General features: G+C 40.3%; 1 protein-coding gene across 2 annotated transcripts; it reads left to right on the top strand.

Moving 5' to 3' along the window:
- Positions 1 to 225: 225 nt before the first annotated feature.
- stox1 (storkhead box 1) lies at positions 226 to 17,987 on the top strand. 2 transcript variants are annotated; one of them, XM_053621036.1, is made up of 5 exons: positions 226 to 927; positions 1,039 to 1,405; positions 14,658 to 14,810; positions 14,978 to 17,261; positions 17,516 to 17,987. In XM_053621036.1, exons 2-5 carry the CDS (start codon positions 1,084 to 1,086, stop codon positions 17,667 to 17,669), a joined length of 2,913 nt encoding a protein of 970 aa, XP_053477011.1. In that variant the 5' UTR covers positions 226 to 927; positions 1,039 to 1,083; the 3' UTR covers positions 17,670 to 17,987. The 2 variants fall into 2 exon arrangements, with proteins under 2 accessions (XP_053477011.1, XP_053477009.1); XM_053621034.1 differs by having other exon boundaries at positions 226 to 1,405.
- Positions 17,988 to 19,078: the final 1,091 nt, after the last annotated feature.

The raw sequence follows: 19,078 nt of genomic DNA, 5'->3' as shown, positions 1-19,078 counted from the left end.
CGTAGAGTGGCAACTCTCAATTGCTCCTACACATAAATTAATGTATCGGTACATGGTGGGGCGCACGGTTAGCACGTTTGCTTCACACCTACAGGGTCGGGGGTTCGATTCGTACCGCTGCCCTGTGTGTGCAGAGTTTGCATGTTCTCCCGGTGCTGTGGGGGTGTCCTCCAGGTACTCCGGTTTCCTCCCCCAGTCCAAAGACATGCATGGTAGGGTGATTGGCATGTCCAAAGTATGAATGTGTATGTGATTGTGCCCTGAGATGGACTGGCACCCCATCCAGGGTGTACCCCTCCTTGTGCCTGATGCTCCCTGGGATAGGCTCCAGGTTCCCCACGACCCTGTAGGATAAGTGTTATAGAAGATAGATAGATAGATAGATAGATAGATAGATGGATGGATAAATGGTACATGGTGCTCTCCAGTAAACTGGCATCCCATTCGAGATGTATTCCTGCCTCATGCCCAGTGTTCCTGACAGGCTCTGGATCCTGACCAGAATAAAGCAGTTACTGAAGGTCAACGAATGAATAGAAAAATAAGACCATTACCCTATAATATTACCAGGGGCGGACTTAGCACTAGGCAAAGGAAGGCAACCACCTTGGGTCCCCAGAAGGTAAGGGCGACTAAAGGGCGATTAAAATGAATTTAGAAACACAAAATCTTTAGACCTGCACCTGCTGTGCTCTATCAGGGTAAGCTTGAACTTAAATGTAGCAGTATTTCTACACAGTTTCTCATACTATGTAGTGCGCTAGCATGGAGGATTATGGTTAGGACACAGCCTGTAGTTTTCTATTGGTTCGTGTCTAGTAGCCAAGGTACGTGGCCCCGCCCCTCCTCTAAGACAGCAGCACCGGTTGCCTTGGGAGCGAGAAGCGCCATACAGACTTGAACAGCAGCGAGGTCGGAGACCATGATGTGAGACGATGAATCTGTTTTAGAGAGATATTTATATATCATATATACACCGCATTGTGTTTGAAAAGCGTGTGAATGTGACGAATACGTCGCTTGTATGTTTGGGCGCAGTATCGACATCCATATGCTGAAGTGAGCGAGCACACAGAAGCAGTAATGTCTCAGCAGCAGCAGCAGCAGCAGCGGGTGGTTCAGTTGTCAGCGGCCGCGCTCGCTGTGGTGCTGCGGAAGGACGACGACGACGACTCAGCCAGCGCCAGCAGCGGCCACGATGTTTTCATGGATTTTAAATCCGAAAATTTGCGCAGTTTCTGGAATAAAAGGCTCGTGAAGGCAGTGTCCGAAGTTTACTTTCAGGGCTGGATGGAAAATTCTGTGCTGCTCGTTCAGGGAAGTGGCAGTAATTTGGAGGTGCTGAGGGAAGCGTGGATGCGCAGAGCTCTCAGGTCGCCCAAGGGATTCACGATCAAAGCAGTGGGTAGGTTCTCCAAAAGCCTTTATATGCATAAATATCTTACACACCTCAACTTGAGGTGATGAACCTCTCTGTGTAGGTCATTTTTGCTGCGAAACTCTCCAGTTAATAGTCTAGATCAGGGGTGGGCAATCTTATCCGGAGAGGGCCGGTGAGGGTGCAGGTTTTCATTCCGATCAAGCAGGAGCCACACCTGAATCTATCCAAGCCAAGATCAACTGATTAAACAGGTGGAATCAGGTGTGGCTCCTGCTTGGTTGGAATGAAAACCTGCACCCACACCGGACCTTTCCGGATAAGATTGGACACCCATGATCTAGTTAATGGTAGTAGACTGACTGGGTATCATGGGAAGGTTTGTTTACACAGTACCTTGCCAAGGTCATCATGAAGATCATAATATTTTTAAATGCCCAAAATAGTCTATTGTCAGTAGGTCAATGAGGTAACATGTCTTTCTGGAGCTCAGTGGACATTTAAGCCATCTTTGTATGTTCTATCAGTGTCAAGGTTGTCAACCGTGGACATTAGAGCACGCTTGAGTACCATCCAGTAACCTCCAGGCCACAAACAAGGCATCAAGAACAAGTATTCTTCATCTGCTCACATCTGACAAGCAATGATGATTTGTCGCTTAGTGGACATTCCCTCTGCATGATCAACACTTTGTATAAAGCTTCCCTTATTAATTTGACCATATTATGAATAATCTTTCATAGAGACCTAGTAAATAGGACTAGTTTCTAGTTGAAGTTTAAGTATTGTACTAGAAAAGCACAGTGTATTGTACTGGATCCTGAACTGCAGTTTGCTGAGAGACTGCAACATGCCTGAAGAGTGACTGTGTACGTGCAGCATTACTGTATTATTTCCACAAGACAGGAAATAAAATGTAAGCGGAGAGTGGCCTATAACCCCCAAATAGCAACAACACCCTCTTCACACACAGTATTGTCTAGCATTGTGTAAATTCTCCTCTGAAACTCTCGGGTATCCTGAACACAAGGCTTTCTGCTCTTGAAACAATTACTGTACAAGTGACGACAGTTAAGGATAATGTTTTTATTAGACACATGTTGAGGTGACAGGTCTGTGGTGACGGTGTGGTCGTGGCCCCACACACATGGTTGCTGCTGCTGAACCCACACAAAGCCGTCAGCACTGTGTGAGATCAGCCATTTGCTCCTGCTGTCAGGGCAGAGGAAGGCAGAGGTCAGCACAGGCAGTGTATGTGAAGGCAGAGCATAAAGCTGTGGAATTTAAGTGGTGAGACCACACAATGGGATTGTCTGCAGTGGTTGGGGACTTTAACTCCTCTGGCACACAAACAGTTGTGCTTTTGTAACTTCAGGTTAGACAAAAAGCTGTTGCCTTGGTGTGAGCCCAGCCCAATGGCACTGTAATTTACTATCTATTCACAAGGGGTAGAGTGCTGAGTTATCCTGTCTCCACTGGCTGTCCAAGAGACCAGTTTATAAGGCCAGGTCACAGACATTCATTTGCATTTTTTCTCTGCGAACCGAGTGCCTCGCTTGCTTTATTGCAACAAGAATTGGGGTTACAGTCCCTCAGATCATCTGTGGTTGATATTTAGTTTTGAGTATCTTTTTCACTTTTTAAAAGCCAGGCATGTTATCTTAAACAGTCTCTTTCCAGGCCAATGTTTCCTCAGTAGGAGCTGGTTAGTGCCCCTCTTTGATTAGCTATCAGCGGATGTGATGATGAATTAGCCCACCACCCCTCATTCTGTCATGATTATCACTGTACATTAAGTGTAAAGATGGATGGTTCCCTGCTGCTGTTAAACCTGGCTGGAGGAGGATGAAGAGGTCCTGTTCAGTGCAGACAGTCTATTGTACATGGCATTCAAATGGATCTTTGTCAGCCAGAGTTGTTTTCAGCGTCTGTAGTCCAACTCTATTTACTGATGTTACTGTGGGTAAAGGACATTAGATTAGCCCGAGCATGTACTGTGCAATTCAGTTTGTTGTTTTAGCTTTGAACAGAACTTTTTCATACGCCAATGGGCTTGGACTGCAGGAAATTCACCATAAATAATTAAGTGCATTTTGAATGAAAATAATAATTAAAAAAAAGAAGAAATGATGTACACCACAGTGATATGTTTTAACATGTTTTAATACTCTTTAGTGGAAAGTCTTGTCAGTACCAACTCTGTAATCTCCGCTTATCTGGTGAAATTTGAGGCTGCACCCACAATGGGTGCCTGATCTCTCTGCATTATTGAGTGGCTCCAGATCCAGCTCACAGCAGGAGGCAATCTAAGTGCTAAAACATTCACACCAAGCCATACAGAATATAATAAAGTGCCTGGTAATGTGAACCACCACAGACTTCAGTGCTATATTTAAGGTTGCCATGCATGTTCTTGCTGTAATCGTTTAATTCCTCCTTTCAAGTTCTTGTTTACAAGTAAAACATAGCGGCGTCCTCACTATTATTAGGAGTTTTCAGTGTTCAGTGGAACTGTAAGCTAATCTCTGTGTGACGATGTTTTTGGAGAACTCACCCCTGAATGGTTGTTTTGGAGTCAGATTGCTTGGCCCCAGATCCCTATGTTTTGTCAGTGTCTCGCATAGAACTGAGGGGTCCATTCATCCGTGTGGGCCACGTCTCATACATCTCCTATATCTCAGCATATTAGCCATGACCAGGCTTCATGCTGGACTGCTGTATCCAGAGGGGAAGGTCTCGGAGAGTGTACACACTGAAAGTAACCCTCACTGTTAACCGGACACCAAAGGTCATGGCTCCCCTGATCTGTTCATGGTGCTCATTGTGGACGTGGGCAGATAAACAGTAAGTCCAGGTGTGCCCCAGGCACAGATGAGGCCCAGTTCAGCCAACATTCGCTTGTAAAAGAACACAAGATTTCTTACACTCATTAAGGCATAGCTTGCTTTATTGCCTGACTTATTAAGGTCCAACATGAATATGTTTATGCACTAAACATGCAAATTGCATTGGTAAGACTACATGCAATTGCATACAGTGCATTCAAGGTCCCAGTGTGAAATACCTTTATATGCCTAGTACTACATGTTGATATGAATATATAGTTGAAAATAATTCAAAACATATCAGAAAAATGTCTAGAATGATCATATAAAGCACGTGCGCTCTCTAGGTGCCTTGTGTAGGAATAGAGACACTGGATCTGGTCTCTAAGAAAGCTACCGCTGGAATGTTTTCTTGTGGTAACCAAACACCAAACCACAGTCTACCACAAGCAGCTGTGTGTGCTGCCTTCTTGACTTCACCGTCTTTCTCCAATGAAACCTTGTATCCTTTATCCATCACCGTATTTAAACAAACCTCGACAGCAAGCAGATGGATGAGTTTGAGCCATTAGTTGTGATCTCATCATTAGAGTTGTCTTCTTCATGGAAACTCTGCCTGTTCTTTCCATGCCTAGACTAATTTCACTTTTCAACTTTTTGACCTGAAATTAATCTGACATGAGATTATTTCGATTGTGGAAGCTCTGTTGTTTTTTTTCAGTCTATGGATATTTGTGTGCATGAACGGCCCAGGAGTATTCAAAATGTGTATGTTTTACCATTAGAGAGAAAATAGGAGTTTGCTTGGGTTGTTATGAATGCCTTTTTTTCCTTTCAGGATGTAGCTGAGTCTGGCTCCTTTTATAAGCTCTAATATGCAACATGACCTTGGCTTCAATTCTAGGAACTGACCACTAGTCTGACAGTATACTGGACGTCGTTTGCTGCATCCTTTTCCCTTAGCGGAAGCTCCACAAATTTATGGCCTAAAAGCAATCAGTGACCTGGGCATATAAACAAAAACTAAAAATAAAAATGAGCAGGCTTCCCGACAGTTGAGCAGAATGACTTCTTTGCCTTTTTGTGAATCCCACCTTGCTCTCATTTTCTTGTTGCTTTTCTTGTGAAAGGAAATTTGTATCAAGCACCGGTGTAAATTTACAGTCCAGTGAAGATTTTTACCTCTAAAAAGGGATTCTCATTGCGCTGCCTTAGTTTCATGCTCGTGCTTGACTGAAATCAAGACATACTGTGCTTTTTAACTCTAAAGCTGTTCAGGATTTAGACCATGATTAAGCTGTTACACTGGTAAAGGCCTCCCAGTGTAAGGATAACAAACTTTGAATCTGATGAAGTTCAGTCTTAGTTTGAGGAAATAGCTCTCATCTGGTGTGAATTACTGTCATGGATCTTGATTAGTGGTGTGTGAGTGCTGTAAACTTTAGGCCCCACCAGCTTCTGGAGGTGAGACCATCCTGAAACACCTGGAATGTCTAAACATCTCAAGGAGCAAATCTTGTGAAATGGAGCTCCCTCTATTTTTCTGGACTTTCTCTGTCAAACAAGCAATAAGGGGCAGGGACTATAAGGGTGGGTGAAGATGCAGGGGACATATTTCTGTTACAAGTTTTGTGGCATTTAATACATTTTAGAAGGATGATTTTTGATCCAAGCAAACATTCATATTTACCTTTACGTTTAAACCGATGAATGGGCAGATATGCTAAAGTAATGTAGAATACAGGATGTAACCTGCTGATTGTGTAAAATATGTAATGATGACATTGTTATATAATAATAAGTTATTCTCTTTACATTTAAATCTTTGAATTTTCTCAGATGTATTTGCTAAGCTGGGCCATTTGGCAAATATTTGGCACAAGCTTACAAATGTCAGTGACCCTCCCTTTTTGTAAAATGATGCCAGATGTTTTGTAAGGTTACTAGGTTATTCGCCTGCCTGTAGTGAATATATACGCATTTATTATACATTTATATTTGTATATTCTCAACAATGTAGGACTAACGTTAATATCATTTTGTCAACTTTGCTATTTTGTCATGGGAAATAGCACACCATCTTTACTTTACTATTTGCAGATACCATGAGAAATAAAAATATATATATATTTACTTAGTTCATTTGGCTGATTTAATTGTTAAATCAATAGCAGTAAAGCAATCAAAAAGCACTTGGTTATTTTTAAGGATATCGCTTTCCTTTTTGCTGCACAAAATATGGCTGTAGTTTTAAGGGAACATTTGTATAGGTAGATTGCCAGGTATCAGTATAACTGTGTGAAGGTCAGTTTCTCCTGTTAATCATTGCACATAATGAGTTCCAGCCTCCTCACTTGGTAATAGTGTCTTTTTGTGATCCTAATCAACCTGGGCAAAGATGCCAAAACACGATCACCCAGTGGAACAGCACGTACCCAGAATGGTGAGCGGTGGAACATAAAATAAAAACTAAACCTGTGTGAAATATACCCGAGTCAGTTTAAAGTATTAAGTATCACCGCAAAAACTAATGGGGTGCAGAAAAGCTTGATAGTTTGGTCAGTCCTGGACTAGTATATTCAGTTCACTCTAGGAGTCATTGCTGCATACCATTTTTAGACAGCTACTCTTATGATACAACATAATTATTAACACATGGATGAAAGTGGCTCAACCGCAAGGTCTCACAGCTCCAGACTCCAAGGTTCCATCCAAAGCTCCAGTTCTTGTCTGCAAAATTTCACATCTTCACCAACATTTCTTCCAACCAATCTGGATTCAACCACCTTGTTAAAAGGTTAAATCTAGAATCCTAAAGGGTTCCAAATAGGGTTACAAGTAGAACCACTGTAGTATTGAACAACCATAAACTTCACAAAGAATATTTTGTTCTTGTGATCGTTACTGAAATGCAGTATGTTTCAGTGCATTTACTGCTGCATCAGGAAACCTGAGTGTGTTAGCCTACTAAACACAACAGGATAAAAGCAGATCAATCTAAAAGGATTAAGACAGCTCATGATTGCTCTAAGTGAATAATGCTATTTTCTAAACAGCATGTCAGATGCTGAGAGTTTTGATTTCTAGGCTACTATGGTGGGTTTCAACATCAGTCCTTTCTTCAAGTTAATCAACTAATCATAGACCTGATGAGGCAGGATTTACTGCCTCCATTCTTCATGCATGGTGTGCACGATCAGACTTGTCTCTCTCAGTTACATAGTGAAGCTGTACCAGGTGGAATTGTGAAGCTGGACCAGGTGGAATTGCACAGCTCCTGGCAGCTGTGTTGATTGAGGCTGCATTAAGTGGGTACAAGGCAGACAGAGCTGAGGAGAGACAGATCTCCACAGAATAATAACAGAATAAAAGTACTGTGGAAAAAATCAGCATTAGGGAACAATTTTGCAAGTTGGGTTATACTGGAGAACCAAGTGCATAAAGGACTCTCATGGGTTAAGATTTCAGATCCTAGTTACACATAGACACGGGCAATATGACAAAAATATCATATCGCAATTCTCTAAGGAAGTTCTGCAATACACAATATGTATCACAATGTAAAGGTTTGCTCACAAAACTTGCCAGCAATACAGTAAATTAAACAGTTCCCTGCAGGATTTCCCAATTTTGTGATAGTAGAAATTAACACAAACTCCGCAATATTCAGAGGAGCTTGCGATTTTTCAAAATTACTGCAGATTTTTCGCAGATTTGGGCCAAGACACGTCATGTGACATCATCACAACACGCATTCAGCCAAAGTCCTCTTCAATTCATGTGTGTCGAACAGGAGTACAGCTAAAAGGTCTCATTTACCAACAAACATCACTGCAAAGCACGTGCAAAACAATTTCCTGCAATCGCAATTTCATCAATTCAAGTAGTTTTCCACAAAAAAGCGTGAAAAACTCAGCAAATTGCATGGCAGATTTTGTTGAAATCCTGTATGGACTGATTAAAAAAAAGATTTGAAACAAATCGTTCTATTATTGATATAACGTCTACAAAAATGCTTTTATAATTAAAAATAAATAATTTTATATAAATTTATAAACACTGAAAAGGAGAAAAATGTCAAATCTGTAAAAAAAAATTTTGAAAAACACTTTTCAATTTGAAAAAATAAGTACAAAATTCAAACATCAAATTATTTGCTTTAAGTGAGGTTGATTTGTTTAAAAAATATATCAAGAGATATCAGGATAGCCACAATATTTCAGAAGGCCATGTTGTGGCATAATTTAATCACGATATCAATATTATACAATTATATCACCCAGCCCTAATTCCATGGTTCAGACAAAACTCATAAGAATTCACTTGTATATCAGGAGGCTCATATTTGGACTGCATTAGAAACCAATTTGACTAGTTGTTTGACAGAAGTTCAATGGCTTTGTGTTCAATAAGTAGACAACTATTACATAGTTACTGCATTTGGCTGAATAAAATCTCAGACTGAGTAATCATAGTTCTTGTCATAGTGCTTCTTAATGGTTCAGAAAGTTTAAATCTAGGACATTAGTGGTATCTCTCCAGGTCTAATCTCACTGTAGACGTGTGTAGTAGTCTAGAAATAGTTAAATACCCTGAGCTTCATATAGGCTGCTTGCACAGGTTAGCTTTTATCCCCTAACCTTCCCCCTCCCAGAGGAAAAATCACATTCTGAGAAATGCCTCTGCATTTACTCTTGCTAACTAATTTTGGCCTGAGCAGAGTGGACTGAAGGGAATCTTGTTTGTGGTCGTGATGAGGAATGAGCCTCACCACATAAAATCTTTATTAGTTCAGAGGGTGTCTCACCTCCTCTCTCTCTCTCTTTCTTTCTCCCTTTCTCTCTCTCTCTTTCTCTCCCTTTCTTTCTCTCTTTCTCTCTCTCTCTCTCTCTCTCTCTCTCTCTCTCTCTCTCTCTGTGTGTGTGTGTGCGTGTGCGCACATTGCATCGAGAGTTAATTACCTCTGCGGTTTGCTCGCGTGAAACCTGGAGACTGAAACCACACAGACGACTAAATTTACTCTAGTTGGGGTGCATCCTACCTGAAATTATTTTTCCAACCCAGATCATATAATCACATCATAAACAAATATAATATATATTTGTAGGGAAAACTATATATAATGTAGGGAAAAGAATAATCAAAAACAAACCACATTTCTTCTTAAAAGGGACAAAAAAAAAAAAGCTCCATTGCCTTATTACACTTAAAGCATCAGCAACCCATATGACTGTTAGGTAGTTATGCATAATCAGTTACAGTACACAAAGACCATCAAACTGTGCTTAATATTAGTGATCTAGTGTGATTTGGTAGCTGAGTTCAGGATTATTTAAGTAGTCAGGCATGTGCTACAATCTGACAAGAAGCTGCTGGTTTGTAAGTAATGTGATTAGATTTAAGCAAATGATTGCTGCATAATTTCAACCAGCAAATGAGCATAAATATGTCATGTTTGACATTTGGCATCTGCTTTCAATTAGTTCAAATGGAGAAGAATGGTGCAAAAGCAAAACTTTTAAAATGCTTTTAAGTTTAGTGTACACACACCACATCTTTACTACAGCAGATAACATTCAGTGTTTGCAGTCCAAAGCACAAAAACCAAGTGACCCTTTCTTAAGAAAGAAATTCAACCCCAAATGGAAGTCACTACTTACATTTCATTTAGTCTTTTGCCGCCCTGTTCAGGCTTTTGTGCAACACTGTGTAGTTACCATGGTACCAGGCAGAGTATTCATGGTAAATAAGACAAAGGTCTTAATGTCTGGATGCAGCCTCAAGTTACAATGAACACACAAAGTTTTCCCTCTGACAGAGAGAGTGGATGTTACATTTTCCCCCGGTGGCGGTCACCTAAATTCATTAATTCATACATGTTTTTCCACATGTTTCTGAAAAATGTCCAACTAAAGCACGGCTAAGATGTGAACATGGCTTTGTAGTAATTTTTAAAAGTACTGTAGGATATATTGTCTGAAAGACAAGTTATGCTAATATTGTTCTCTAAGGTGTTGTCCTTCTCTCCTAATCAGGGCCTGTGTTTTTAGTGAGAACTATTTGATCTGTTTAGTGTAAAATAAAGAACTGGGATTTTCATTATTATATTTAGATTAAAAAACAACAACATAAAAACCACTGACAGGTGATGTGAATAACTGGTGGGATATATTAGACATCAAGTGAACAGTCAGTTCTTGAAGTTGATGTGTTGGAAGTAGGAAAAATAGGCAAAAGGAGGATCTGAATAGGAAAAAGTGTAAGGATCTGAGCGTCTTTAACAAGGGCCAAATTGTGATGGCTAGACGACTGGGTCAGAGCATCTCCAAAGTGGCAGGTCTTGTCGGGTGTTCCTGGTATGCAGTGATTAACACCTATCAAAAGATGAGCTGTTGTAGCACAAATTGCTGAAAAAGTTAATGCTGGCTATGACAGAAAGGTGTCAGAACACACAGTGCATTGCAGCTTGCTGCCTGTGGGGCTGTGTAGCCCCAGACTGGTCAGAGTTCCCATGCTGACCCCTGTCCACCACCGAAAGCACCTACAATGGGCAGGTGAGTATCAGAAATGAACCATGGAGCAATAGAAGAAGGTGGCCTGGTCTGATGAATCACATTTTTCTTTTACATCATGTGGAGGGCTGGGTGTGTGTGCATCGGTTACCTGGGGAAGAAATCACTCCAGGATGCACTATGGGAAGAATGAAAGCCAGTGGAGGAAGTGTGATGCTCTGGGCAATGTTCCGCTGGGAAACCTTGGGTCCTGGCATTCATGTGGATGTTACTTTGACACGTACCACCTACCTAAACATTGTTGTAGACCAAGTACACTTCTTCATGGCAATGGTATTTCCTAATAGCAGTGGCCTCTTTCAGCAGGATAATGCGCCCTGCCACACTGCAAAAATTGTTCAGGAATGGTTTGAGGAACATGACAAAGAGTTCAAGGTGTTGATTTGGCCTCCAAATTCCCCAGATCTCAATCCGATCGAGCATCTATGGGATGTACTGGACAAACAAGTCCGATCCATATAGTCCCCACCTCACAACTTACAGGATTTAAAGGATCTGCTGCTAATGTCTTGGTGCCAGATACCACAGCACACCTTCAGAGTTGTGGAGTCCATGGGACTTACATGAGACCTACACAATATTAGGCATGTGGTTTTAATGTTATGGCTGATTGGTGTATATGGACATTCTACAGTTTCAGTGATTAGGGGAAAACCTAAAGTGTCCTCCTCAGATGAATGGGTCATGGAATGTATGCTTCTCATAGTTAGATATGGCCCTGCTCCTGACAGTGAAATGAGACACAAATGTACAGTACTGTGCAAAAGTATTAGGCACCCTTTTTTTTAATACAAACTTTGTTATAGATTTTATGACTTCTAAATAATTGAGTCAGTACAAAAACATTTTAGATTTCCAAACATTAGATTTCCAGCACAAAATTAAATGTTAAAAGAAAAAACTTTTGTATGTCAGTAAAGAAAGTAGCGTATTACCTAAGAGACACTTTTCAGACAAAGACATAATGAAGGCTGCTGGGTTTTGCTGCAAAAATAAGAAGCCAGTGCGACAGTCAAAGTCTCCTGAAGAACTGTGACTGCTCGATAATACTTACAGCTCATTTCCTTATAAAACTGCACTATTCTATCTGAGACTACTAATATTTTTTTTAAAGCAAAGTGTTGTCACACCAAATATCGACTTTGTTTAATTTATTACTGTTTACTGCTATTTATAGTATTTCTTAATGTAGAAACATTTAATTTCATTATTTTTTAAAGGCATCTTTGCTCTACAGCATTTCTTTGCATGTGCCTGAGACTTTTGCACAGTACTGTATAAGTGGAGTGTGATATTCTTTTCCCTGGTTCCTTTCTCAGTGGCCCCAGATTGTAGGTCAGAATATGCTGCTGGAAAAGAGGAAGAATATTCATTCACTTTCAGTAACCGATTATCCTGGTCAGGGTAATGGTGGATCCGCCACTTATCCTAAGTGTGAGGTGGGAATACACCTTGGGTGGGACCTTCATAGGGCACCATGTACACACACATTCCCACACGTATTCTCGCCTTAGGGAAATGTATCTCAGTCAGTCCACCTAGTGGCATGTTTTTGAGAGGTGGGAGGAATTTGAAAGAAATCCATGCAAACACTGGGAGAACATGCACAGAATTCCTATACAGAAAGTAACCGAGCTCAGGATCGAACCTGGAAACCTGAAGCTACAAAGAGTCAACACTACCCATTACAACACTGTGCTGCCAAGAGGGAGGATATAGAACAAGAAAACAAGAACGAGACAATTGTTATCTGTAAACATTCAACTAAGATAAAAAAACCTATTATACTAGTTTCTTCTGTTGAATAGACACACCAACAAAGGAAGTAAACACTTTCACTATGCAGTCAGGACTTGTGTGATATGAAGGTTGCATGAGAGAGAAATGCCTCTCGTGACATAGTAGTGAAATTGACTAATATGCCTAATCATAAGTATAAACAGAACGTGCACCATCAAGCCATTGTAGTGTGTGTGTGGTTTGTTCCTGAGGAATAAACGATATATCATTTGGCTGATTAACATTGATTCGTTGGACTTCTCCACCGATGTCATTCACCAAAAGCACTGACATTTTCTCTTTAAAGGTTATATAGGAGTTTTAGTGCTGAGTGGCAAATATGCAACACACGGTGAGCTGTCACTATTTGATGTTATCCCACTAAAGTGGGAATATATTTTTCTCACAGTAATGAAATATATGTACTTGTATGTCATGTGTGTATACCCTCAACCTTCACACAGAAGAAACAGACTGTAACCCATCTCCTGATAATAATTAATCCATTGTGGTTAATCGTTAATTCTCAAAAAGACCAATGTAGGGATAGTTGGTTAGTTGGTTGTAGATTGAAATCCCTATCTTTTTTTGCATTTTGAAATGAATTTTTAAAAAGATTATGATTATGTTTTGCTACATAATTCATTGCTACAAAAGAAAAAATCATATTCTGGCAGTAATTAAATTCACACTTTTGTTGTTATTTAAAAAGGGAGCCACTTTACTGGCACAGAAAATCCCAGTTAATGGTGAGATATCCAAGTGTCACTATATTTATTGATTTGTCCTCATTAACCGCTTTATCCTGTTTGGGATTGTGTTGGATCCGGAGCCTGTACACACACACACACACACACACACACACACACACACGTATGCATTGCTTAGGGGCAATTTATGCTGCATTTGTGGTGCCATATATGTGATCATTTGCAAGTAACGTCATTTCCCATCTCGGCACGCCCAATATGCAAAGTAGAAAAAAACATGGATGCAACCGCATTTTTAGTTACAGGCCTGAGTGACTGTTGGTACTGTTCTACTATAGAGAACTTCAACCATTCATGCAACATTTTTGGACAGGAATTGCAGCACAGCAAAAACAGTGGATAAAATTGAGTAGCATTTGCAACAAGCTAGCTGGCTTATGTTAATGATAACTCTAATGTTGATTATTACATTCTCAAAACAGTGATTAGTATGATCAATATTATAGATTTAACTAAGCACTGTATATTAACTGATCTAAAGCCACTAGTGCTATGAACTAATTTAAAAGTAGAGAAGGGGTATGGTACACTGTTCACAGTGCACACAGCCATGTTGATTTGACATCACTCTGTAAATAGAGAAGGAACTGGTAGTTCAGAAGACTACCCTAATTTAACAAGTTGAATTTTCATATTTTCTGTGGCTTTTCCAGCTTTAGGTTGCCGTTTTAAGTTGCAACTTTGCCTTGAATGCAGCATTACTCACCAGACAAACTACTATTATGCTTTTGGGAGGTGGGAGGAAACTGGAAAACCCAGAGCAAACCCACACAAAGAACACTGAAAACTAACCACTAACATTTGTGATGAGAAATGTGCCTTTTTTGGATACCACAATCTAACCACAACTAAGAGTAAGAGTAACTAAGAGTCTGATTAGAATGACATATTGATATATTATAATAAAATGTTAACAAATAACAAATGTTCTGTTGCCTTTTTAAAAGAGCTTTGATTTTGTACTTTAGTATTTCTCTGATTAATATTTTTTCGTATACCTACTCAAAGAACGAAAAGTTCCAGAATTCTTTCTGTTTCATAAAAATGTCATTGCTTTATATATTGAAAAAATTCCCTTATAATTAAGCTGTATGTCTAATATAAAAAAAATCCTTTATGTTTTATGTCCTAGCTCAGGGCATCAAGAATCTTGCGTGGTTTTAGGGCTTGTGTCATGTCTGAAAACAAGGTTTATGCAAGTTTTTAATGTATCTGTTTTGGCCAGCGTTGAAGACTGCTCTCAGGCTGCTTTTATTATGTTTAGTGCAAATATGTTTATGTATAATATGTATGAAAAGGATATTAATAGATTTTCCTTATGTGTTTTTCTCAGGTGACTTATCTCCAGTACAAATGTCACCTATCTCTCAGTCGCAATTCATTCCACTGTCTGAGGTACTATGCTCAGTCATATCCGACATGAATGTTGCTCACGTCATGGTCAACCAAGAAGCACTAATTAATCACATGATGAAGGCCCACCCAGGTACCATGTTACAACAAATTCATAACCCATTTTAATATTATTCTGTGTATTCTTTATATCATTTCAGTGTTTATGGAAAACTTAAATCTAGTCAGATCGTCACCATTACAGTGTTTAGTTTGTCGTTCAAGTAAAAAATTCTTTATGGCTTTCTTTTAAATATTAAGGAATGGCCATTCCCACTCAAGATATCCTCTACAATGCTCTGGGAGCTCTCATTAAAGAGAGAAAAATTTACCACACTGGAGAGGGATACTTCATTGTTACACCTCAGACATACTTTATCAGCAACAACATGGTGAAGGAGAAGAACTGGTGGACAAGTGATAATGACAATCTCTCTCCTCCTCCCATCACGTACCTGATGAGCAATGAGAGCTATGTGGATGCTTCTACTGAAGTACCCATTATGGCTCACTGCAAGTCCTGTAGTTGCTTCACACCTCAACTAACTGCTCCTCCTTCTGTCCAGGAGCAGTCTATCAGCATAAGTGAATGCACTGGGAAAAGCCTTAAGTGGCCCAGAGAACACAAGCCAACTGTCCAACACCAGTCCACATCTACGGCCGCAGACTACCAGGCTAGTGAAATCAGCAAGTCTACAACAACTAGCCGTAAAGACAAGGAAAAACCTGGACGCAAATTTGGCCTCAACTTGTTTCGCCGTAACATGGGAAAGAAGGAGAATAAGTTAAAGAAGGAATATGCCACTTTCTCTGGACAGTTCCCACCTGAGGAATGGCCAGTCAGGGATGAGGATGATCTTAATAACCTTCCCAGAGATTTGGAGCATGCTATCATTAAACGGATCAACCCTGAGTTAACTGTTGACAACCTTGTCCGCCATACAGTCCTAATGAAGAAAATGGAAGAAAAGGCAGAGAGAGTGACAAAGGCCCTGACTACTGACAAAGGCATGTCCACAGAGATCCTGCTCCCTAAGCAAAGGCACCATTCAACCAAAGCTGGTGGCAAAAGATCAGCCTCTAAAGCCAATCGGAGCAAGAGAAGAGTTCCCTCCGCAAAAGAGAAACAGAGAACAAAGAGTAAAGACATTCCATGTGATGATGATTTACAGGGAGATGATCTCATCCCATCTTGCCTCAGGCCTGAATTAGTCCTAGATGAGTCTGCCCATCACGAGGATTGTACAGCTTTGGATGCAAAATTTGTCTATAAGAAACGCATAGAGGATCCATTTCAGTCAATTCCAGGATCTCATACAGCCGTCAATCAGAAAGAACTAAGGAGGAGAGAAGCCAAGACCTCTAGTCGACGAGAGCGAGCAGGCCACAGGTCCAAGTCCTGGGATCCTCATCATGTGAAAGCGGTCACTGAAGAGGTGCAGAAAGCCTGCATTCTGTTCGACAGATCATGTGAGCAGCTTCATGAAAGAGGGCTGAATTTGGACTCCACCTTAGATGCTAAAACAATCAAAGAACTTCCTGGAGACTTTAGCTCTTTCTACCCCGAGAACAGCACACTGAGGATAGAAGACAAAGTCAAACAGAAAGGCGGAGAGTTCGGCGATGGGAGGGTGAAGCAGATGAAACAGGTTTTACAAGCGATAGATTTAAAAGATATTTCTGATCAAAAGCTTGGTACAGACCTTGCTTCGCTTTCATACAAAGCAACAGAATTACCTGTGTCATGGCCCAAACCTACAGGTCGGTGTAGACTGTCTCTTCATCTAGTTAACAGTAAGGAGGAATCTGACCACTGTCCTGACCTCCTCTCCTCACATCAGCAAACTGGCAGCCTGGCAAGTAACCAGCACCTGGAGAACAGTGAACGGATACATAGAAACACAAACCATGCAGATAGTGAAGTACACACTGATGTGGAGCACCACATTTACCAGAATGTTGAAGATGATGACGATGGTTGTAGTTCCCTCTACCTGAATGAAGAGCATGTCAATGAGTTAGTTCACCCTGGCACATCTCGCTGCCGTGAGCCAGTCTGTTTCGATGGGAATTGGGACAGCTCTTTCATAGAAGAGAGCATATTAACCCTTCATCAAGACACCAAACGAGCCCCACTCAGACAGCATGAATACAGATGGCCTCAAACTGAGCACAAGTCTGGTTTGTCCCACCTACCAGCAGATGGCAGCCCTGGGGGAAAGCCGCAACATGTGGATGAGAAACTGAATAAGCCCAGCCCAGGACACTCCGACCCAACTGAGACCCTGGACATCAGTATCTTTGATTATAGTCAAATAAGTGAGAGGGGCTCAGACACTGAAACAGTACTGAAGTCTGCAGATGAAGACAATGACCAAGCCAGACGCTGGATTTGTCACTCACTGGACTACAACCAGAATCAATCAGTGGATGCTAATAACCTTCAGCCTGCAAGTCTGAGTCACTGTGATCGTACTGGAGCCTGTACGGGTGAAATATCAGAGAATCAAAGCAACACAGCAGACAGTGGGATTGACTCTCCAAGGTTAGATAGTTCTGTTGGCCTGGAATTTGAAATCTAATTAAATAAAATGGGTAGTTATTTGAAAAAGCTTTATTGTTAGCATCCATGTTTTTTTTTAATTGTGTTTAGCTGTCAACTTCGCTTTGCTAAATTTATGGAGGTGGATAAAAACTGAATATAAGCTATGATTAACTGCACTGAAAACACTTTTTATAAAAATGTTATGATATTAATTTAATTACAGGGAATTTACCTTTGTTTTGGTTTATTTGCAGGACACGCATGAGTCTAACCTCAACTAACTCTGTGATACTGAAAGGGCTGAAACGACGTAATTTCCTACAGAACCTTGAAACGCTGCACTCCAAAACTAGCAGCATTCATCCACAAAGTTCCCTGCTCCAGCTCACACCTGTCATGAATGTGTGAACAGCTGGGTGTAGGTTCACACACGGTGCTTTGAGTTAATTCAGTTACCTCTGTATAATTGTTCATATTTATAGCTATTACATGTAAATAGTTTTGTTGATACAGTATTGAGTAGTGCATATGGGATTTTGGGTAATTGGACTATTGAAGAAGTTTTTTTGGTTTTTTTTTTAAATAATTTTTCGTATTAGCTAGTAGTACCAAGCTACTCTGTTTATAAAGAGGGTTGCATTAGTTAACATAATCCTTTACACTTAAAATTCAAAATATGAAGATCTTTGTAAATTGTGACAAAAATAAAATGAATACCTAAAGTTTTTAGGTTAGCCTTCTTCATGAGTAAAACACAGAAGCCCAGTCATTGTTCAGATAACATTAAACAGAACATCTGAGGTCACTGATTACTGAGTGAACAGAGATCTACAAATCTACAACATAAATTGTTTTTAATGCTATGTTTGCTACTGTCTATGAAATTCAACATATATGGAAATTATACCTGCATAGTTAGCATTTTCAGGTGAAACAATTCAAGTTAATTGAAGTAAACAACCATTTTTCAAATGTGGGACTGGTAGCATTGACACTGAAATTTGCATGAATAAGAAGAGGCCCTAAAGCAGCATCTTGCAAATAAATGCATGGCAGGAAACATTAGTCCATGTTGGAATAGTTGGAATAGTTTGTCTTTACTATGCCACTTATCTTTAATGAGATGCAATGCTTAGCAAGGGTATCAGCATTACATTGGGGGGGGGGGGGGGGGGGATACTTACTTAGCTTTCAGTAAAACATGCGGAAGCTTGTGGCTGCCTGTATTAAATTTCATGGGGGTAAGTAGTCAGAGAACAGAAAACTTCGTTCTTGTCTTGTTCCTATGCCTGTTCCTTTCTGTATACCATTACTAGGTTTTCCATAAAACCAATAACATTTAAAACTTGCTCTGTACGACTGGTGTGGTTTGCAAGCTTCAATGAAAGCATAGTAATAGCACTACAGAGAGTAGCACATTGTCAACATTGATTTTTTTTAATGGAATTCTGTGTTTGGTTTACGGCAGATGTAACGGGACCCCGTCTTCCAAACAGTTCCACTTTCGTCTCATCAATCCACAGAACATTCTCCCAAAAGGTCTGAGGATCATCAAGGTGTGTTTTGGCAAAATTCAGATGAGGCTTAATGTTCTTCTGGGTTATCAGTGGTTTTCATCTTGCCACTCTTCCATGGATGCCATTTTGCCCCATGTCTTTATGATAGTGGAGTCATGAACAGTGATCTTTATTGTTGCAAGAGAGGCCTGTAGGTCCTTTGATATTGTCCTTGGCTCTTTTGTGACTTCCTGGATGAGTAGTTTGCTGTGCACTTGGAGTAATTTTGGAAGGTCAGCCACTTCTGAGAAGGTTCACTAC

The sequence above is a fragment of the Ictalurus furcatus genome, chromosome 3 (genome assembly GCF_023375685.1).
Source record: "Ictalurus furcatus strain D&B chromosome 3, Billie_1.0, whole genome shotgun sequence".
NCBI classification, from domain to species: domain Eukaryota; kingdom Metazoa; phylum Chordata; class Actinopteri; order Siluriformes; family Ictaluridae; genus Ictalurus; species Ictalurus furcatus.
The sequence above is the reverse complement of the archived record's forward strand: the minus strand, read 5'-3'. Positions and strand labels throughout refer to the sequence as shown.

Excerpts from the sequence above, each read along its gene's own strand:
- stox1 (XM_053621036.1), top strand. The coding sequence starts at position 1,084 with ATGTCTCAGCAGCAGCAGCAGCAGCAGCGGGTGGTTCAGTTGTCAGCG. Across the intron at positions 1,406-14,657 it reads ATTCACGATCAAAGCAGTGG|GTGACTTATCTCCAGTACAA; the intron begins GTAGGTTCTCCA and ends TGTTTTTCTCAG. Across the intron at positions 14,811-14,977 it reads CATGATGAAGGCCCACCCAG|GAATGGCCATTCCCACTCAA; the intron begins GTACCATGTTAC and ends TTAAATATTAAG.